The 23589-nt window shown below is 36.7% G+C and overlaps 2 protein-coding genes across 3 annotated transcripts; one reads left to right on the top strand and one right to left on the bottom strand.

Annotated features, from left to right (window-relative positions):
* Window positions 1–1807: 1807 nt before the first annotated feature.
* Window positions 1808–14798, bottom strand: LOC592006 (vesicle transport through interaction with t-SNAREs homolog 1A). Of its 2 annotated transcripts, none has more exons than XM_011665371.2 (8): window positions 14653–14798; window positions 9484–9542; window positions 8937–9047; window positions 8007–8090; window positions 7392–7476; window positions 6722–6792; window positions 6167–6224; window positions 1808–4493 (listed from the first exon to the last, which is right to left on the bottom strand). In XM_011665371.2, the coding sequence occupies exons 1-8, from the start codon at window positions 14744–14746 to the stop codon at window positions 4474–4476; spliced, it is 582 nt and encodes a 193-aa protein (XP_011663673.1). In that variant the 5' UTR covers window positions 14747–14798; the 3' UTR covers window positions 1808–4473. The 2 variants fall into 2 exon arrangements, with proteins under 2 accessions (XP_011663673.1, XP_796642.3); XM_791549.5 differs by having other exon boundaries at window positions 1811–4493; window positions 6163–6224; window positions 14653–14793.
* A 2434-nt stretch (window positions 14799–17232) lies between these two features.
* Window positions 17233–22879, top strand: LOC115921715 (60S ribosomal protein L34-B-like). The gene is made up of 6 exons (XM_030979714.1): window positions 17233–17337; window positions 19250–19321; window positions 19828–19841; window positions 20419–20498; window positions 21370–21473; window positions 22719–22879. The coding sequence occupies exons 2-6, from the start codon at window positions 19257–19259 to the stop codon at window positions 22795–22797; spliced, it is 342 nt and encodes a 113-aa protein (XP_030835574.1). The 5' UTR covers window positions 17233–17337; window positions 19250–19256; the 3' UTR covers window positions 22798–22879.
* The last annotated feature ends 710 nt before the right edge of the window (window positions 22880–23589 follow it).

Raw genomic sequence — 23589 nt, forward strand, 5'->3', positions numbered from 1 at the left:
ATGCAAAGTAAATACGACATCCCTCCACCAGCAATAAAACGACTCGAATGAACTAGGGACTTATTGAGGGTTTTTCTCTCGACAAACAAAAAAAAGGTATATACCAGAAGAAAAAAAACAGCATCGGGATGCATTTTTATTTGGATTCTAGGCTTCGCTCATTGCGGCAGATGAAAAATAAAGGGCAAAGGCAGCATACATAATTATATTCGTGAGTGTGTATCATTTCTCTTTACGTTTGATCTCATTAATTAAGGGTATTGTCAAGACGAAACTATAGAAGTAAATTAATTACATTTTACCTTTTCATGCAATTAATTTCCCCCAGACAAAAGAGTCGATTATCTAAGATTTGAGGTCGAGTAAGAATTCGTCCTACTAAAACAGAAACGTGATTAAATTATTTTAAGGTTATAGATTCAAAATTGATTCAAAAACTGACTAATTAAAAAAAAGGATAAGAAAATAAGATAAGAGAAGCAGAAACGATTCATAAGGACAATCAAACCGTAGCACGATTGCAAAAAAATCAATTTGTGGGAATTTTTTTAAATTTATGATTGAGTGTCCATAAAATAGCACTGTTGTGAGTTGTTGTTTTTCTTCATCACAGCACAGTACAGTGTATTTGTATAATAGCTGTGCTATATGAATAATTGATCTAATTATTACAGATTATTTTTAACACCCTATTGCATTGATCAAAAATAGAAATATATCATGGTCAGGTTATGTGCGCGCATGTTATTCCATATTACTTTATATTTTCCACCCTTCTGTGTTCAATCTGTTCCATCTTTTCTATCATACTCCTTTAATCTTTTTTCATCATCCCTAATTCTCATTCCCGACATTCATAATTTGCCCCGCTCATCCTCTCGCTGATGTATTCCTTCTCTTTATCTCCTTCTTTTTCCATCCCATCAACATCTTGTTCTCCTCTAGTCTGTTTCTGCCCCTTGCAAGATATTCGTACTTTCCATCTCTCAACTCTCTCTAATAGTTTCCTAGTAATATATAGTATTCCATTTACTCCTCCCCCAACCCCCCCTCTCTCTCTCTCTCTCTCTCTCCCCATCCATCTCCCACCTCTCTCTTTCCCTTCTCCACTCTCTCTCTCTCTCTCTCTCTCTCTCTCTCTCTCTCTCCCTTCTCCTCTCTCTGTCCCTCCCGAAACAATCCAGCTATTTTTGTATGTATTTATGATTATCATTGTAATTTCGACGCACACCCGTCTCCGCCTCTCCACTCTCTCTCTCTCTCTCTCTCTCTCTCTCTCTCTCTCTCTCACTCCTTCCTCCCCTCCCTCTCTCTATCTCCCTCCCCCTCTCTCTATATTTCACCCACTCTCATTCACCCCTCCCTCTGTCTCTCCCTCCCCCTCTCTTTCTCTTTATTTCACTCACTCTTATTCACCCGTCTCTGTCCGTCTCTCCCCTCTCTCTTTCTCTATATCACACTTTCATTCACTACTCCCTCTGTCTCCCCCTCTCTCTCAAATTTCACCCACTCTCATTCACCCCTCCCTCTGTCCGTCTCTCCCCCGTCTCTCTCTATTTCACCCACTCTCATTCACCCCTCCCTCTGTCTGTCACCCCCTCTCTCTCTCAAATTTCACCCACTCTCATTCACCCCTCCCTCCGTCTGTTTCTCTCCCCCCCCCCCCCCCCTCTCTCTCTCTCTCTCTCTCTCTCTCTATTTCACTCTCTCATTCACCCCTCCCTTTTTCTCTCACCTCTCTCACCATGATATCTGAACTCTAAAATAGTGAAAATCCACCAATAATAAAAAAATGAGCCTTGTATTCTTTTTTTTTTTTCCTTTTTTATTCACCATTATTTTCATAATATATATACTCTTCTATATGTGACAAATATACACAATATACACATTGAATAACCTTACATTACATACAAACTATATACAATAATAAAATCACTTATCCAAGAAAAATGTTACATGTCGGGGTATTCGTGGATTAAACTTTGATTTCATTTTTTTTCATCAAAGAAGATAAGGAAAGGACAAATGTGAAGACTAGAAAAGAAGTGTCGGAGGACGAATACAGTGGGCCTATAATACCATATATTTCGCAGATTGCAAAGTTTGCATCTTGCAGAACAAAAGTAAAATTCTTAAGCCCAATGAATTTTAGATTCAACTCTCCTCAATGCTACACAAGTTTTAATGCCTTTGAAAACTGTATTACGTACAACTAATATTACATCCTTGAGGAATAAACAATCTATTGTTTCCTCATAATGTTACACCTCATGCCAAATCAGTTATAACACGAAAAGCAATGATCAATGCATTTAGCAAGCACATAACATGAACTAGATATACTGTTTGGAAAATTGGAGGGCAAACAAAAGATTCAGTGAAAGTAAAAACAATATTCTAGGCTAACACTGTGACTCAATAATAATTGCATCTTAGTGAGAAATGCTAAACAGGACCTTTCTTCCTGGTGAAAATAGTAGTTATTCCAACAGATCCATGAGGATACAATACAATCAATCATACTATGCATATACTTTACAAACTTGGCTATTGCATCACACATTCAGTCAGTGCTGTGTCAACAAAAACTCGATAAAAATAAACAAAACGTATACATGCAAGATTGCAGATGACCTACTCTTAGCACAACAACATTGGCTATATACATAACATCCACCACTCAAAGCTTATTATAGGGTGTCAAGTCATGCACATTTGGAGACTGTTAACACCCTTCTGGCTCTCAACACATGATACAATATATGTCTAAGACAGAAGAAAGGACGTTTCATTACATGGCTGGTAGCCATAATAAATATCTGTACATATGTAAACATTCATCTTCTCAAATGCGACTAAGGGTCGATACAGTAAACTGCCGCAAAATAAAACAACGCAGCTGTGTTTTTTTGATGAAAATGAATGCAACTGCATGCAACAAAGGTATTCACATATTCAATTTAATAGCTCTGGCTTATTTCTGCCTCGCAGAAATTTCATTACATCAATTACAGAGATTGAGTTTTGGCAATTTGTGAGTGTTTTCCTAGTGAAAAGGTGTTATAGTATAATTTGTTCTTTAAACCTCCTGCTATACATCCTTTTTTTTTTAATTTTCCATTTTTTTTAAAGAAGACATTTATATCAAAGTTGAACTAACTGTTGTAAGGAAATCCAACCTTAACAGACATTTACTCCAACACAAAGCAAAACAATTACAGAAGCAGACTGGTGACAGTTTGAATTAAATCTGACAAAAGATAAGAAATTCATGAATTTTTGAAAGTTGTAATCACTGCACGTATGAGCACTTGAGTAATGTCACTGTGATGAAGTGCCAGACTACTTTCCCATTTATGTTAACACACGTAAACAATCAAAATTTATTCAGGAATTGGATGGCCTTGTTGTTTTTGAGAGGACCTATAATAATGTGCTACCCGTAAACAATTTTGAGTAGTGCCCAAAAGGAGAATGTACTTAGGAGAAAAAGATAAATTAATGATAATTTTATTTTGTACTGGACAAATGGGAGAGCTATCCGATGTCTACGTCACAATCCACTGACCATATTGCTAATTTTAGATTGGCATGGATTTAATGATTTCATTTTTCAAACATTCATAACTCCCTTATTATTGGCTTGATATATTTCAAACTTTCGCCTCTCTGTTTCTCTTACTTTTCTGCTTCCATAACAATGAAGTGATTACATGGATTTAATTGGCCATTAACCTTTATAATGCTGTCAAATAAATATTCTCATACCCTTCTGTATTTACACATCCCACCTAGACGTACACAAAACATGAACATTTCCAGTAATTACCATTTCACATATATTTTGTGTTTTACAACACATGTTCCAGTATTTTATGGTCAATAGCTCGATATCCTAGACTAACTGCATTATTAACTTTAACCCTAGACCAAACCTAATCCTAAACCTTAACCTAGCCTTTTGCAAACACAGACTTAGATTTGGCACTTGACTCCAATTCCTAAAGCCTTAAGCCTCGAAATGCTAAAGTGCATGGTCCTAATTAACTATTTTAATGAATCACATCTGATTGCCAAAAACTAGAGAGGAAGGCTCGATTTTATTCAATCAAAGTTCATTGCCTTGCACATATCGTAACGTGTCTATCATGAAATGCTGATACATGTTGATTATGTGAACAAATGGACATGTTACCTTCCCATGCTAGCTAGGAAAATACTTTGCCTACAGAGTTCTGACTCTAAAACCGTTTAATGCACAATACTACCAACCGGCTACCTAGGGATGGATTGGAATGCAAACCTCGGCCACCACGTCTACTACCCTCGACGTTTCTTGTACGTCTCTGTTTGCTTCTCAAAGGCAGGAATGAGCAGGGTAACCTAGGAGAAGCCGTTATCATTTCTTTGCGATGAAGTAGATGGCCAGGATAATGACGCTTAAGATGATCAGGCCTAGGAACAGCATGATTAGTCGATTTTGAAGGATCCTATGAGGCAAAGAAAAAACAATTTCTTATCTTCAATTCAATTTCAATTTATTTCAACCATGAAAATACATATACAATAATTTGTGGAAATGTAAAAAAACGTGGGGTTAGGAGCCCCTAAAGAAGTTTGAATACAAACTTGTGGTTAGGGCACCAACCATGACATACATGTATACAGTTGTATGTATAGTTGGGCAAAAATTGAATGATATAGAGTTGTACAGTTGAACCTGTCTATAAAGACCACTCAAGGGAAACAGAAAAAAGTGATAACTGTAGACAGGTGGCCTTTCTAGACAGGTTCTACAAGACACATTTCTTTCTCAAGGGAGACAAAATACATGGCCTTTATAGAGAGGTGGCCACTGAAACAGGTTTGACTGTGATAAAGTACAGTGGTTATAAAGACCACTCTAGGGTTACATAAAAAGTAATGATTAAAGTGAGGTGGTCTTTATATGCAGGTTGCTATAATACAGATTTCGAAGAGAAACACTATTCAAGGGAAACAATAAACTTGAATTTAAAGACAACTGGTCTTTCTATACAGGTATATGCTACAGGAGGTTGAACTGTAAGCAAAATGTTCTGATCTAATTTACAACTCAACCACCTGAGAGAATGGGAATGCAATGTTAAGGTCATAAATAATTCAAGACAATTACAAGTTAGTTCCCTGCATCTGTAGAAGCCAATATAGGGTGATTTTTGCAAGGCCTTCTTTACAAAACAAATTTACCATTCAAATAAATAATGATGGTGTGATAGCACAAATGCAATTACAAAGCAGGATAAAAGCATTTCATTGCCATATCTGATAGAAGTACATGTATAGAACAAAAACTACATCAGGACGGATGGGAGTAAACTGTTGGTTTTACAGTCAAACCTGTCTATAAAGGCCATTCAATGGACACAGAAAAAGTGGCCACTGTAGACAGATGGCCTTTCTAGAAAGGTGACCGCTAAGGTTTGACCATACAAATTTATTATCCGACTTTACTTATCCGACAATATGTTCACTCCAATATAGTAGTCTTATACAAATTCATAAATATTGGCCAACTTTCAGGCACCTACATGTAGGAGATAATTTGACTGAGAATTCATTAATTTTACTTTTCTCAGTGAAGCAAAAACTCCAGAAGTGAGACAGGGAGATATATTCAAATATGGACCATTGATAATGGATGCATGTCTACAGATGATGTAGAAGTACATGTAACAAAGATTAATTCTTGCATGATATCAGATTAAATCTATTTCAATTTGTTTTTATATTTAATTTCTGCATATTTTGTATATTTTAATAATGAATATCTTCCTCACGTTTTTGTTTTGTATTTGTTTTTGTTTGCATTTAGTTCAGACAGCAGATACTTAAACTGAAGAGGGAACCCTGTTTAAACAACAGTGAATATAAATGAAATGAAAAAAGAAAAGAAAAGAAATAACCAAATATTACATTCTTAATCAGCCATTCTGCACACATTTTTTTCTCACTTTTGACTTATGGTTTTGCAGCCATAACCCATGATTGCACTATAGAGGTCAAGCGGATTAAAACGTGCAGGTGGGAAGCATACATGTACATAAAAAGGAAATAGAAGTATTCACAGTGTAGCGAGGTTGAATAAATGGAGTATATAGGGGGCGACATTCACCATACCTACGCATCATTGCACTGAGTACTCTTGAGCTTTGGCCGACGTTGGAGTCCATGTCCCGTAACTGGATAGAGAGAAGAGAAAAGCATTGATTTTTTGTTTTATCATGCTGTGTTACTCTCTTCCATAAGTCATGCTGGCTTCATGTATGTATATGTATGTGTTGATGAGTCAAACACACATAAAATAACTTATTTTTTTATAATTTTTCATTTAATGTAACCTTTTTTTAGCTAGCCAGTACCCTTGTTTCAATAGTTCTGCAGAATGTATTAAACTTATGAAAATATGAACTATAATCTTTTTATTTCTTTCTGAAATATTTTTGTATCAAATAGTCGAGTTATCACAAAAAATCTTATAGCACTATATTCATTTAAGAACAAATGTCCATTAGATTAAATTTCATTATGGTACCCTCTTTTTATTACAGAGTTTTGTATTACAGAGTATTAATTTTTAACAGTAGATGCATTCAATTATTTTGAATTCTTGTGTTTTTTAGCATTATTGAACAATACAAAAGAATAATAATCTGAATTACAACATGTAAGTACTCACTCTATTTCTTGATCTGTCAATTTTTTCTCTGTCTCTATGCAAGTTATCCACGATATCTTGCCCAAGTTGTTCTGTAAGTTAATGAATAAACCAATGAATATAATTACCGGTGAAGTCATTAATTAGCTGCAGATGCCGACATTCCCATCGTACATTATATGAAGGTTCCTACACCACTGACACTACAACATAATGAAGTCAACAAGAAACTCTTCATAGTTACCGACACAGCTACTAACACCATATATTCTCCTTATTTTAAGTTTAAAGTCGATGCGCTAGTGCCCTTTGGTAAGGCATTAATCTCATTACCAGGTCCCTCGGAGAGGACCTTAAGCCGTCGGTCTTCTGGTTGCTAACTAACAAGCATTTATTGCTTTCTTAGCTGTCAGGTAAAATAACCACCACTATCACTACCACTAACTCTTTATAGCTACTGACAATAACTATATGTATTACTTTTAATTAATAAATATTCTAACTGCGTTGTGAATTAAGAACTGCAGATAATAAATTATCAGCATATCGTAGTGTAGCACAATACATGTTTTAGAATCATTGGAAGTAAGTGTGTCTGCAAAATCGCTGAGGTACCGGAGACGCAATGCATTATGGGAATGTATTTTGCTATATGGGGTAGCAAGAATTACACCAAACTCCATCATCTTACCCGTCTCTATTGTCATTCTGTAGCCAGCATCTAATTTCCTTGATGTCCTGTCCAGTCTCTCTGTGTTGTCTAATAGTCTTGTTTTCTGGAAAGTGAATCGATTAAAATGATTGGCATGACTATGGCTACAAACTTTCACAAACACATGTCAGGAATTAATTACCTAAATAAGTGTTTCTGTTTCAGGAAATGCAAACTCATCAATGTGATATTTATATATCAGCAACTTTTGAAATGACAACTTCAGCATTCTTTCCAATTATCAACTTAATTTTAATCTTAGGTATGTATTGGCCATAGCAGTTCAAGGGTAAGATTCAGGATTGTTAGAGGTGGGCGAGAGATGTATTTCCAGGGAACAAGATTAAAGAAATCTTGCCAACCCACCCATCTCCTAGCCCCACTTAAATTTGATGGGGGGGGGGGGAAGCAGGGAAATTGAAAAGTCCTGAGATGAGTTTTCCCCACTTTTTGTGTAGTGTCTTTTCTCTTATCCCCTTTCTTCCTTTATTTTCCCTCAATAGGAGGGAGTGGAAAATTCATCATCCAAAACGTCCTATGGAGGTGGATACCTAAAATGATGACTCAAACTTATGTTTTCTACCAGTTCCTTACTTGATCTTCTGAATTGCGATAATCATCCAGACCAAGCAATTCTTCTCTTGCTCCATCGTCTCTTGATGAAACCTTGGATCGTCTCTGTACAGTAATAGAAAGATTGTACAGTCAGTAAAAAGATTAAATCATGATCAGCCCTTATGGTCTCACCAAGGTTACAAACAGATTTCACCAACATACCCAGAAGACAACATTTCATTTTTTAATTTTTATTAGCTGCTCTAAAGTGTTGGGAGCCTCATATTCGCCAAAATTTGATGGCAAAATTTCACTTAAATTGTATATTAATGTGAAAGAGGATGTCATTTAAGACACACTTCTGCAAAGATTTCCCCCCAAACAAAAACAAAAAATGTGTTTGAAGACAAATATTGATAAAAGAATACATAATTTGGGTTTTCAGTTGTACGCAGAAAATCTACATTATGTATTCTTTTGTCAGTAGTCGACCTCAAACACAGTTGTTCTGGAAATACTTGCAGAAATGAGTCATAAATGACATCTTCTTTCTCATTATGATAACATTCAAGTGAAATGTTGCCATCAAATTTTCGGGGCTCCAACAATTTAGAGGGGCTTCAATAATTCACACATTATCCCAGTAAAATAAATCTTGATAAATAAATTATGAGGACCATGTTTAATCTGCAAAATCTTCTAAAACATTTGGTATTTACAAAATGAATTGAAAACAATTTCATGTTATATTCATGTAAACCATTGTCAGTGCATCAAGGAAATATGTTAGTTGATTCCTGTGACAATTATACAAAGAGTGGGTAACAAATGGGAATATTAATGTAGTGATATCACGCTTCATGATAAGTTATGATTTGTTAATGCTAGAGGAATTATGTGAAAGACAATTGCATAAAGAATTATAATCAAGTAGACTGCAGTAGTTTCTGAGAATATCTTTTATCTTACAAGATCTTTCTCTAGCCGATTCAGCTCAGTCTGGTAGCTTTTTAACCTGGTGGTGAACTTTTGGCGTTCTGCGGACGGAATGTTGCGAATTTCAATGTTCATCTGCTCCAGCTAAAACGACACAAAAATAATACAAGATTAGACATATTTTTTTATATGATTTTATTTCTGCATTTTTCCAAACATAATAACAAAATAACAAAGAACATATAAACGTAAGGTATAATACAAAATATACAAACAATAATAACTTCATGTCAAAATGTTTTTTTTACACATATGTACATGTAATATGAAACTTAATATTTCTATAACATATTATTATAGATTTAAAGTATTATCCAAACTGTCAGTTGAAAAAGTGCAGGAGACCGCAATCATAAGCAAAGCTTGACTACATGTAGGATGGCGGCCTCAACATAGAACATGAATATAAAAACACTGTTCACTCTTTATCACATGAGAATGATACACTGGATATAAGTAATTCAAGTTATTAAGCAAATACCATTTAAAAGGTTAATGCAAATAAAGAGCTAAAACTTACCAATTCGTGAGCCTCATCAACCTGCTTTTCAGCTGAACTTGCCAATTGTTTCTTGTCATCTGTCAAAGATGAAAACAAAAATAATGTACAAAAGTTAAATAAAAGCTTATTTTTCATGTCAAAGCAAGATCTACAACAACCTATACAGATAGTACAGGTTCAAATACAAGTACAACACAAGTCACAAGTTCAACAAAGATCATCTGATTATCCAGATTTGGATCTTTTCATATCTCAGCAGTCTGTAAAAATGTAGAGGATATGTACGACCCGGATGTGTGGCCGGAAGGAGTTTTTGTGAGGAGATATTACGAGCCTCGCAAACTTCAAGCTTCCCTGCCTGGTGCAGAGTCTCTGCGGAAAGTCAGAAAGCTTGAACACTCTACCCCAGTGCCTGCTGGCACAGTTAATGCAGATCGTGGGGATGATAAGCTGGAGTCTTAACTTTATTTATTAACTTTCAATTTAGTTAGTTACAATACTCGAGGTCTACACCTAGGACAGAGTGCTGCTGACAAAAGTAGGCGCTTAGTAGTTGAACATTTATTCCGGGATAATTTTGATATCATATGCTTACAGGAAACTTGGCTGGCTAAACAGGACTTGAATGGCATTAATGTTTTACACCCTCAATATCATGGAATAGGAGAATCCACAACTGATCTCAATGATAGACTGATCCGGGGCCGCATACCAGGAGGTGTTGCTATCCTGTGGCATACTAAATATGAACACTTGATTAGTGAGTTAAGACTTGATGTAGATTGGGCAGTAGGTATAGAAATTAATTATGGGAATAAGAAATTTGTTATTATTAATATATACACTCCTTATGAGTGTCCGGAAAATGAAAGTGATTATCTTGAGAAAATAGCATTTATTGCGGCGGTTATTTCTGAGCTGGACACCACCAGTGTTTATGTGGTAGGTGACTGGAACGCAGACATATCTGATAATAGTTCTTTATTTGGAAATCATTTGAGCCAATTTTGTTGTGATAATAATTTTGTGTTATCAAGTCTGCATTATTTACCTGCACATAGTTACACTTATGTTAGTGAAGCATGGCATACCACGTCATGGTTGGACCATTGTATATGTACAGCAGATGCTAATGCCTCTATACAGAAGATGGAAATTATGTATAAATTTGCTACAACTGATCATATTCCTATTAATTTGACAATTGATATTGACAATTTGCCTGGGCTACGTGATTCAGGCATGACTAACACTGTACATAAAGGCAGGCTAGATTGGACTAAGATTGAAAAAGATCGTAGGAATAATTATTACTATGATACTGATTTACTGCTTAAAGGAATTTATGTGCATGAAGACGATGCTCTTTTATGCCGAGATTCCAATTGTGTGAACAAAGACCATGCTAATTATTTATGTAATGCATATAATGAAATTGTGAAATGCTTATGTGATGCTAGTGAATCTCTATATCAATGTAAAAACAAAGTTCATAATACTAGGCCTGGCTGGAATGAGCATGTGTCAGAGCTCCACTCTGCTGCTCGTGAGGCTCACCTACTCTGGGTTGAAGCTGGCAAAAACAGACAGGGACGGTTATTTGAACTAAAGAAGAGAGCCAATGCACGATTCAAGTATGCTCTCCGTTTTATAAAGAATAATGAGAATGTTATGCGGGCGGACTCAGTTGCTCGTAAATTGCAGGGTAAAAGTTATTATGAGTTTTGGAAAGAAATTAAATGTGTTAATAATAGTAAAGCGCCTCTTCCAACTAATATTGAAGGTATCTCTGGTGATGAAAAAATAAGTGAATTGTGGTGTAATCATTATAAGGATTTGTTTAATTGTGTACAGAGTACGGTGCAGGATGTTACTAATGTTGACTTTGATGTAAATATGGTTATCTCTCCAGAGGAGGTTAAAGAAGCTATCAGAAAATTAGACAGCAATAAGTCATGTGGTCTTGATACTATTACAGCTGAACATCTAAAGTTTGCAAGCCCGAAACTCATGCCGTTGCTTGCAATGTGCATTTCGGGCTTTTTGATTCATGGTATCTTACCAGATAGTATGATATCCGTTGTTTTGGTGCCAGTCATTAAAAATAAAGCTGGTCGCATTACTAGTAAGGACAACTATAGACCTATAGCATTGGCAAGTGTCCTGTCCAAAGTGCTGGAAAAGATATTGCTTGGTAGGTTAGAGATGTATATTCTTACCAAAGATAACCAGTTCGGTTTTAAAGCCAAACATGGCACTGAAATGTGTATATTTGCTCTGAAGGAAATCATTGCGAGTTATCGTAGCAAAAATTCTTCCTTGTTTCTTTGTTTTCTTGATGCTTCAAAAGCTTTTGATCGGATAAATCATGAAAAGCTGTTTACGAAAATGGCTGATAGAGGTATTCCTAAGTACCTGATTAGTGTTTTGGTATGCCCATCAAACAATGATGGCTAGATGGGGAAGTAGTGTCTCTGAACCATTCCATGTCAGTAATGGTGTTAGACAAGGTGGTATTCTTTCTCCCTTTCTCTTTAACCTGTACATGGATGGTCTATCTGACAATCTGAATGCTTGTAAAAAAGGCTGTGTAGTTGGTGGTATGGTAGTCAATCATTTAATGTATGCAGATGATCTCGTTATTATTAGCCCGTCAACTGCTGGGTTGCAGAGTCTGCTCAAGATTTGTTCTCATTATGGATATGATAATGATGTGAAATATAATGCAAAAAAGAGTCATGTTATGATAATTAGATGTAAGGAACACCGTAGATTGGTATTCCCGGATTTTTATTTGTGTGGAGCTAAACTCAATGTCTGTACAGAGGCCATGTATCTTGGTCATTTCTTTACTGAGGATCTCAGTGATGATAAAGATATTAGTAGACAGTGTCGTAAATTATATGCTCAAGGTAATATGCTTGTTAGGAAATTTCATATGTGTTCTCCGGATGTGAAGGTGGCTTTATTTAGGGCATACTGTACACCTCTATACACTGCGCATCTGTGGTGTAATTTTAAGAAGAGCAGTTTGTACAGGCTTACTGTTGCCTATAATGATGCCATGAGAATGCTTCTTAGGGTACCTAGATACTTTAGTGCTAGTCAAATGTTTGCTGAGTTGAATGTTCCAGCCTGTTCGGCTGTATTACGAAATCTTATGTATAAGTTCATCCAGAGAGTGGATGTGTCTGAGAATGGTATTTTAAAGATGTTAGTGAACCCCTCGTATAGTTGTCTTAGGTACACATCGGGCCTCTGGAGATTTTGGCTGAATAGCCTGCTGACACATGGCAATTGACTATTATGTTCCTGTTACCAAGGATTCCAGTATCCTTGTTTGTTTGTTTTTTATAATAGTTATTTATCATAAGTTTATCGTTCTGGTTAGTTGAACAGAGACAGATTGTTACAAGATACAACTTCAATAGATTGTTATTGATTGTTATACATGTACTTATTTTAATCTTACAGTTATAGGTACAGCTTAGAGTTAGTTTATTATGTTGTTTTTTTTATCAACCTTGCAGGTTACACGTTACTCTTAGAGTTTAGAGTGTTTGTACGTATTGTAGACCTAGTATAGTTTAGTTATACTCTTTGTTAGGCAAATTCATGCAAAAAAATATATTCAAAAAATTGACTTGAAAACACATCAGACAATTAGTCTGAACCGAGTCAGGAGCAAATTTGAAGAAATTATATTTTTAAATGTTGTAAAACCAAAGATATAAGAAGAAAACTGACCAAGTATCTGTACTAAAAATCGTACATGTAAAATTGGTCGTATACATTCGACAGCTGAAAATGACGCGCACGGTTGCATTACGTGCGTTCTCGAATCCAAAATCATACCTCACACACACACTCTCGCCATACCGCGAATGGTCCGTCGTGGGGAGCTGGCCGGCTGAGAGTTTGCAGCGATACCAACGCAGCTTCGGAGCTCCGCAGAGCGCCATTTTAGCGGGACTCGGAAAGGTTCGAGGTGGGAAGGCAGCGGCCTAGCTTTTTGCCCAAACAACGCTAGATCGGCTGCTGGCAAAATGAAAATAACTACGATCGAGAACATCGTCGGTTTCTTAACTTTTCAGTGAGATAATTCTGAATTCTAATTGAGACTATTTAATAAATTAAATCGACAAAGAAACCTTGGTAGAACTCTTATAACTATACAAAAGCTTGTTTATTTCTTCATTTGACATTTTGTTTTCGACCATTTTTTCGTGCGCGAGTCAATGTAAACTATGTATTACCAAACTTTCAACACGCAATTAACGGGGAACACTCGCGGACCTCGTAACAAATTCGTTGCAAAAAAAAATTTCAAGGGTGATTTTGAAGCAGTGAAGAACATTGGCGCTGCAATGCGCAGAAATATACTTGAAAGAAACTTAAAAAATAATACCTGAATTTTCAGAAAATCGTATTTGTATTAGTGTACCTAGATGTGACTTGTTTATAAATCAGATTTTATGAAGATTTGTCAGGAAAAAATGTCAATTTTTTTCGTTTGGTGGTCATTTCTAGGCTAATATTTTAAAAGTTGCATCAGTAATGGGCCCGATGTTTCTCTTATCGTACTCGCATGTTATTTCTACATAGATTAAACATAGGATGGTTAAGGGTAAGACCAGATAACATTATAAAAAAGATATATCCTTCCACCCTCCCATATCCAAGTTTTGGGCTGATTATTGCCGACCCACCGCAGCAAGCCTATTCAGATTTTCGTACGCGCGCAAAGCGCCCTCTAGTGCCCCATGAATGTGCCTATCTTTGTATAGTTTTGTTGTTATTATACTCATCATGTTTATAGTATATACTCCCTATATATCTATGTAACATATGTTTTATGGACCTCTGCCTTGTGTAGTTGAGTCTGAAATAAAGTTCTGAATTGAATTGAATTGATAGTTACTTTCATCTGTGACCAGGTGACAACATCATCCATCTCTTGCCCCGCGCCGAGCCCAAGGTCCAACGCGCCAGAAGCCAGCGGGGGTGGCGCGGCGAAGGCGAAGCGTAGTAACTAGTAATATAAATACACACACGTACACAGACACACAGTCAATCAATTAAATTTATCAAGCAGACCACGTAGCCAACAGATGGGCGTTATTTACAGTCTCAAACACTAACATCTTAGTCCTAAAATAAAATTAAATAATGTAAATCACTTCTTACTTCCACTGAGAATTGGAATTTTGTTGATTTTTGATGTAATTTCTGCAGAAACTGCAGCAAATTGATGTTCGAATTCCTCCATGGCGGCTGCCATTTTGTGGGACGTAGCTGAGCTGAGACTAGCCAAAGTTTTTCCTAGAGTTTTAGTGGCGCATCCATTGCCAATCTAGGCGAAGAAATCACTATTTTCATTTTTTTTTTTTGCGTCGACTGCTCACAATCAAGCCCAACCTGTAACCTGCCGAGCTTGAGCTATATAGAGAGAAACACTTTTCTTAAATATCTGTTTGAGAAACTTAAGAAAAACAAGCAATAAGTTGGGTAGAAACATTGCTTCTTACAAAATAGTGTAGACAAATGGTGCTAGAGTCTAAACCAAAGTGGTAGCTAATAGAAAGATAATGCCTTTTATGATTTCTTTATATATGTTAATATTATATTATACTGCGGTGTAATTATATAGGTATATTACACAAATTAAGTAAAATAGAGCTGTTGCATTGCCAGATTTGGCAGATAGCTATTTTATTATACGATCTCCATTGTAAATCAAATGGAGCTATATTGAATGACCTAATAATTTGGCGCCGATATTGCAGCCCCCCCCCCCCAAAAAAAGGAGAAGGCCGGTATACCGTGGCCTACCTTGTAGATCTTTATGTTATTTTCAAGTACCCCAAAATTGCCCTTTTTACATAGGAAAGTGCCCATTTTATTTTGGAACGTACCCCATCACTTTTCACCTATGTAAGTGCCTCTTTTTAGCTACGAGAAATGCCCCTTTTCAATTTTGATAAGTGCCCCTTTCACCTCTGAAAAATACCTTATACATATTTGAGAGGTGCCCCTTATGATACCCCCTCCTTTTTTAATAACTACCCCTTTTTAAATTACGATAAGTGCACCTTTTATTTTTACATGTGCCCCTTTTCCTTTCTCAGAAGTGCCTCTTTTCTTATGATAGGTTCCCCACATTAAAAAAGAGCTCTTTCCCCTTTTCATGAATGCCCTTATTTCCGGCTATGAAAAGTGTCCCTTTTCATTCTCATAAGTATATACTCCATTTCATATCTGGTCAATGCCCCTTTTCAGGTACGATAAGTGCCCCTTTTCACCTCTGACAATTTCCGTTCTTCATAAATTCCCCTTTTAAATTCTTATGAATGCCCCTATCAAATCTGATGGGTTCCCCATTTCCGTCGACGAATGCCCATTGATCATTCTCATACTAAGTGCCTTTTTTCATCCCTGGTGAGTGCCTTTTTTCAGGTATAGGAAGTGCCCCATTTTCACCTCTGATAAATAATTACCGTTTGTACCTGACGCCTGCTCCTTTTCTTATTTCTAAGAGGTGTCTTATCCCTTTCGATAAGTGTCCCCTTTTCCTCTCATCAATAAATGTGCCCCTAATTTAAAGTGACTAGGAGCAATTTCGCCCAAAGCTCACTCGCTATATCACATGTATTTATATAATTATGTTACTTATTGAGTATGTGCTTATAACCCCATCAGGATTGGGTTTTTTTTTCCTTTGTTATAAGATGCAATTTTTCGCACTGTGACCTCAAAAATCTTTAAAATTTTCCTGGCTCGCAAATGAATATTCAGACCATCACACCCAACTGCATGTACTTTGTAAGATACTTTGTAACAAATATTGCAAGCATCCCAGATAATAAGTAATCACAATGTAGGGGTATAAACCAATGTCTAAAAAATCTCGAAGCGAATAATTATGCAATGCAAATATTCGCTTCGCTTCGAAATTTCCCTTTGTAGGTGCCCTTTTTTCCAGGAAGTGCCCTTTTTGTTGGTGCCCCCCCCCCCACTCTAGAAGTAGCTCCGCCACCCCTAGTTCTAGGGATCCATGATTTACTTTAGGATGGTTTTACTTTCATGTACACCCTCATTGATGCTCTTCTCGTCCTGTTTTTACAAAATTAAAGAAGAAAATTAGAAAAGAAATATAAAAGATGAAGAAACAAGATTTTAGAAATTGAACAAAATGCCCAGTTAGCTTATCTAAACATTTGCCCTGGGAGGGAAGATATCCATCTGGTATAATATAATGTTAGACTATTCCAATTCAAATGTGATTTTGAAATAAATCAGCTTAAAAATTATAGTATGTCATAGAAACGCTTTTGAGAAAGGTTAATCGTACCATTTTAGCTTTGCATTATGTGATTGCATTCGTTTCCATTTTTGTATGGGGGCCTTTGGGAGTGCTTTAGGGTTCTTGGATTCATTGTCTACACATGTCTGCCTCACCGGCCCTACCCCCCCCCCCCCCGCCCTCACACCCCCCCCCCCCCCCCCCCCTCCTCAACAAAGTACATAATATAGACCACTCCCATAGGCAAGACGTGTACCTTCAAGTAGCATATTTTACGTTGCCAATTTAATAGCTTGATATTTATGGAACAAAGACAATTTTTGACAAATACTATTGCATGAAGGATACAAATAACCAATTCATTCCGTGTTTCATTTAAGACTAAAATCTTTTATTTTTGAAATAATATATATAGTTCTGCTTTATTCACAGTGTATATAGTACAGTACTATACAGCATGCAGTACGTACACAAAACATACGTAGGTCATTTATATTGCAAAAAGAATGAGCCCTCTACGACCTTTTCAGACAGTTGTGAAATCTTCTCAGTGGAAACCTGAGAAAAAGGTTAGAAAAATCCACTAGTATCCAGGAATATGTGATGTTATATACGAAACTAATATGATATAATTGTTTTTGTGTACCTAAGGATTCATATCGTTCATTACATTTTGTTTTTTGATCTCAAAGAAATAAGAAATGGCCCAATTTATGTCGGTAAACGTCGGGTAATCCGTGCGTATGTAGGCGAACGCGAACGCTCGATAATCTAAAATGAAAGATCTTGATTCTCGGGTAGACTAGATCCACTAATTTTAGTGCTGGGGCAACGTACGATAAACATGATTCGATTTTAAATTATGAAATCATACATAAGTTTAAATTAGGGTCTATATGCCCTTTTAACTAATTCAAAATGGACATTGGAAATGAAATCCTGGTACTGAATAAACTGGCCTCTCGACGTCTCGTCACGTCTGTTTTTAAATTGAATTTGAATACGCTCCATTGACATGCATGTTGTGGTGCATTTATGAATGCATTGAGTGCAATTTTATGGCAAAAATAAAACTGGGGATAAATCTCGAAGTTGATGTTTATTCACCAAGACCAAGCATTTACACTTGCATGTAGGTCTAGATCTAGTCTAGATTCTAGATCTTGATTTGGAGATGGTAGAGGACACTTAAAAGAAGTGCTGTGCCCGTGGAGCGGAGAGAATGTGTTGGCTGTTGCAATGTTGTCGGTAGGGGCGCTGGTCTGAGAATAAGGATTGTTCACGTAAATGCGGACAAATCACCTTTTTTTTCCCTCAGCGCTCTGCAGGTGAAGGGTTCCCAATCCGCGCTGGCAATTGAAAATCTGATTCGCGTAATAAAATTCCACCAGTTCACCATCTACTTTTGGAAGGCCCGCCTACGGCCTAGCCTAGGTTCAGGTTGTCCGTCTTCCCCGAGGATTTATCGCTCAAAACATGAAATGAAAGTCTCTGTTCAAAGTCAACATGGTCAATGTGAAATGCATCAAGAAAATCATTTTCGCATTGCCAACGCGGAATCCTTCCTGAATATGCGGATGATCGTATATGCGGACAATCGTTTAGATCTATGCGGACGATCCTTATTCCTGGTTGTTGGGGTCTTGCCTTTGGACTTCAGTTTGGCTGTGCCATTTATTTTGCCGGGCATTGACTTGGGAAATGTGTTAGTGTTTTTGTTGTAGCTGGTGACCGATGTTGTGGTCTTGGTTGGGGCCTTATGATTATGACGGGGTGACCAAAGCTTGCGAATATTTTACAAATATTAGGAAGTTGACATTCGATCCATGTGTCCATGATTTCTCGTATTCTATTTCTACACAAATTCATTTACATGTAGAGCGACACTAATCAAATTATTATCAAATGGACTGCAAAGTTCTTTAATCCAAATAGGTCTAGAAAATTTATTGTGAAAAAAGTCTTGAGATATCGAGATCTCATAATTCAGATCGGCATGTGCTGCAAGCGTGCAACTGACTAAAAAGTCATTAAAAAAAACGGGACCTTGTCCTTAGTTCGCCCTGTGCGCACAGGAGTTTACAGCTAATTTATCCCCCAAAATGGATCCATTAAATATTAAATTATTGCATATTCTGCAAGGCGAAATTGCCGAAATATCATACAATCAGTTGTTTACCACTTTTACTTATGATTTTGCTCTCAAATAAAGATTTCCAGACCCTTGTCTGTAACTATAAGTTCATATATTTTTGGAACGAAAAATATATATTTTTTTTTAATAAAGAATTTAACTCCCACCCTTTTCCATTGACCGATCCTACCTTTCAAGATAGAAAATATTGTGTTTAAAAACCTATCATGTCAACATCAGTAGTTGGCCAGGGCATGCCTTCCTTGTGGTATGTAATGTCATATTGTCCATCGATTTAGTTATAATAATTGTTCTAAACTTTCTTCTATTTTTTCTCTTCTTTACAGCAACAAGATGGTGCAACGACTTTGTTTCCGCCGTAGGCATACCTACAACACCAAATCCAACAAGGTCAAAATGTGAGTAGAAGATTTTTCCATTGGATTCAAAGACATGGCTGTATACGATTGCATCAGTTAACAACTCGATTATTCATACCTTTACCAAGCTTTGTAATTTTTAATGTATGTGAAATATGTTGAGTCCCGGTTTAAGTTTCTTTAGAATGTGACATTATTTAAAGCCTACATGTAAAAGTATAAAACAGTAGCCTTAATTCAACCAAGCTTTCATTCTTGAGTTACAAAAAAAAATAAAAAAATTACAAGGCCTATGAATAAAAGTACAATGACCTGATGTATTACGGTACTATGTTTTACTCGACTTCCAGAGAAATTCATGTGTATGATATGTCTTAAATTAGCAAAAAGGAGGGGGCCAGGGGGGGGGGGGGGTCCGTGGGATGAACAAGGACTATTCCCAAAATGTCACCTACAATTTGTTTTCTACTTTTGAACTCTTGTCTTGTTTTTGTTGTAATTGGTGACCTCTAACTTTATTTTTTGATTATTTTCTTTCCTTACAGTGTGAAGACACCAGGTAAGTTATTTGCTGTTGATTCTGTCCTTCATAACAATCTCACAAAAATGAGTCCTAAACTCAAAATGAAGACTCGTCTCAATAAACAATGAACCCGCTGATTGAAATGAGACTGTCCCCAATTGACGTATTCTTAGATTTTGTGTTAGTCAAATCAGTCAATAGTTGGTACATGTTTATGTTTTTGCCAAGTAAAAAAGGCCTATGGGACTTGTTAAATGTTTACCAGTGAAAAGGGGAATGTATTGTACGTAACTAATTGTACGTCTATGAGAGGAGAATAAGGCTAGAAAGCTATACTAACTATATAATATTAAAAAAATATAAATCTCTGGAAGCAGTGAACTACACAACTAGGTAAATCACCGGTTTCAAATATTAATAGTCAAAAATATGTTTTAAAACAACACAGTCTTAACGTGGAATTTTGCTCTTTAACACTGAAAATGCAAAGTGGAGGATAATAGTTGCCTTTTAGTTGAGTAACTGTATAAAGAGGGAACAAGATTATGTTTTGAGGGTTTACAAAGAGTTGTGGAATGTTATTCCTAGTAATATGTTCCTTGTTTTCATACAGGTGGTCGCCTGGTCTACCACTACCGCAAGAAGAAGCCGTCACCTGCCAGGTGTGGCGACACCGGTGTAAAGCTCAAGGGAGTAAGTGAAGTCTCCTTACATTATTTTTATTGTCACCCGATATCCATATTCATTTATGTGCCTCCCTCAATACCAATACGTCCGTCATGCTGCCAAGCTGATTCCAAACCCATCCCAAATTGACCGACGTTTGGCTATTCAATGTAATTGTAATGTAATGTGATCAATTGTGTTGTTCTGTTCTCAGTCTGGTGATGTGACTGGGATATTGGGAAGTGGAGAGGTTGTTCACACATTCATAGAGCATGAAGTGACCATCTCTTCGATAGTACAATACTTGGTCTCGTCTTTCTTGGATCTTGGATCTTGGATTCTTTTCCTCCTAAATACTCCGAAGAAGAGTTTTGACTGGAGGTGGTGGAGGGTGGACGATTACATTTTGGAAAAAAGTTCTTTAGTAACTGCATTTTTAAATGAGAGCGGGGAGGTTTGGTCGATAGTTGCTTGTTGTAGGTTGTTCCATGTCTTTACAGTCCTTGGGAAATATGAGTTGGTGTGGTGAATTTCAAGTCTTTGGCATCTTTGGCAAGAGTCCCTAAACTCCTGAAAGGGCTTTGAATTTTGTTTTATAAGCCAGTCAGTAACAGACTTTGAAAGAGTTTAAGCGAAAGTCTTAGACGATTACATGTAGATCAAAGTTTGTTTGCTCTTCATGTTATCCTGTCATTTATATGAATTTTCTGAGGCAAACGCTGGAGCAAACGGTCATGGAAAAATGTGAAAGGACACATAACCTAATTCTATGTGTAACATATAAGTATATAATATCATCTAGAAGGGAGACATGTCGCACCAACCCCTTGAAAAAGGCAAAGAATGTATAGATCAGACAGCAAGATTCTAAATCATGCATTGTCCTTTTACTATGCAGGTTCAAGCCGCCCGCCCTAAGAAGCTCATGGCTCTGTCTAAGCCCAAGAAGAAGGTCTCCAGGGCCTACGGAGGATGTCTCTGCGCCAAGGCAGTCAAGCAGAGGTAAGCATAAAATTCAGCCCAGAGACCCGTTTCACAAAGCCTTTTTTCAATGACAAATGACAGAAATCAGCGACAAATCTGTTGACAACTAATCAGAAGCAAGGATTTTCAGTAGCTTATAACAAAAACTGTCATTTGTCACTGATGACAAGTTTTGTGAAATGCCCCCCAGGTAGCAGTAATGCCCAAGGCATTTTTTACCAAACAGTCATGTACAACATCTTCTAAGAGCAAAAAGGGCATTAATTAGACTTGCATACAATAGTATAAGTTAACATTCTCTTGGCTGTCAGCAGACAGTAACTCCTTGGACATTCCCCGGGATTGTGTTAGATAATTACGACATACAGAGGGGATGCCCATTACTTATGAATGTTTTGTGAGGCAGGCCCTTCGTCTAGTCTTTCAGAATTTGATGGATGCGACTCTTGTGTGATTCCCCAATCAGTTGCAGTGTTGCAATCACATACTATCTTCAGAGTTGTTAAAATAAAAAAAAATTGTGTTGAGTTGCAATAGATTGGGATAAAGATTGGGATGAATCTGATCACAAATGATTTATAACATAGGGCCCAGGGCTATTATTAAATTCAACGCTTGTGTCGGAAATAAAAGCATTTTAGTTTTCAGCTTTCATAAAATACTTGGCCAAATTTGGTATTGAGTTGAAACTTTTGGCCAACTGTTGTATCCGAAGTGTAACACAGCTACCTAGCGGGTTTGGGTCAATCATTTTGGAGGCCTTCATTGGCAGATATGTGGTTTTCACACTCAGTCATTATGCTGTACATACTTATATCAGAGTGCATTTATTTTGACAAATTGTGGATTAGCTTTGTGATGTCACTTTGGCCATCAAAATGTATTTTGCATTAAAATTTAATTTTCCAACTAGATGCGATCTGAATACTAGCACATTTCAAGTATTGGATATGGGCTCACTCACTTGGTTTTGCAAAGTACATGTATGTCAGTCTTTTATCAAGCTCCATATTTTACATTTGATACAAGGATGTCATGAAAACATTCCATTCTCCAAAACTATGTCCTAATGCGGATCATTCTAGAATATGAAGGACCAGATACTCGGAAGTCTTTGAATCCCTCATGAATTGAGAATGATAGAATAAGCTCTATGATCGCCATTGTTCTGTAGCATTTCATTGAAATTTATCTAATTTATCTCTTATTCTCTTTTTTATCCCGTCTACCTCCCCACTTCCTCCATAACCCGCATCTTTACAGGATCGTGCGTGCTTTCTTGATAGAGGAGCAGAAGATCGTGCATAGAGTACTCAAGGCCTCTCAGGGAAAGAAGAAATAGACACCAAGCTTGTCAAAAGGGATGGGATTCATCAATGTCAATAGTCTGTACAAATAAATTTGTGGGCACCAGCAAAAAAAAATGAAACGTGTGCAGTGTGATCCTTTGATGTCTGCCTCGAGTCGAAATGGCCAGAGACATACCACAGCTAACAACTAAATTATTCAAACCCCTACCAAGTTCTGTAGTTTATTCATCATTTGAAAAATTGATTTGTCCCGATTTCTGTTTCTTCAGAATGTGACCAGCCCACCTTTCACACACACACTAACAAAAACTGAATTTACAAGGTGTATGAATAATTTAGTTGTTTACTGTACATGTTTAGATGAAGTTTGAGTCTGAGAGTTAAGGTGAAAGTGGCTTTTTTACACAAGCTGATGTGCATGTCATATCTCAGTCACACCGATGAGACTGACGCGAGAATGATGGTAGATCAAATTAAAACAAAATAAAACGGTGTAACTGAGACATATATACGGAAGCGTTAAAGTGCCATTCTACTTGACGACATGACGAGATATTCCATCTTGTCAAGTTGACTTAATATTCATATCATGTCGACATGTAAAAATATTTAACTTACCATGTCGACTTCACAAAAAGTTCATGTCGTCATGGCGACATAAATTATCTTGCCAAGTTGACTTCGCATAAAGTTCATGTCGTCATGGCGACATAAATTATCTTACCAAGTCGACTTTCCAAAAACTATCTGTCGTCATGGCGAAATAAATTATCTTGCCGAGTCGACTTCCTAAAAAGTATATGTCGTCATGGCGAAATAAAAAT

Source organism: Strongylocentrotus purpuratus, unplaced genomic scaffold, assembly GCF_000002235.5.
Source record: "Strongylocentrotus purpuratus isolate Spur 01 unplaced genomic scaffold, Spur_5.0 spur5_scaffold_10, whole genome shotgun sequence".
Classification (NCBI taxonomy): domain Eukaryota; kingdom Metazoa; phylum Echinodermata; class Echinoidea; order Camarodonta; family Strongylocentrotidae; genus Strongylocentrotus; species Strongylocentrotus purpuratus.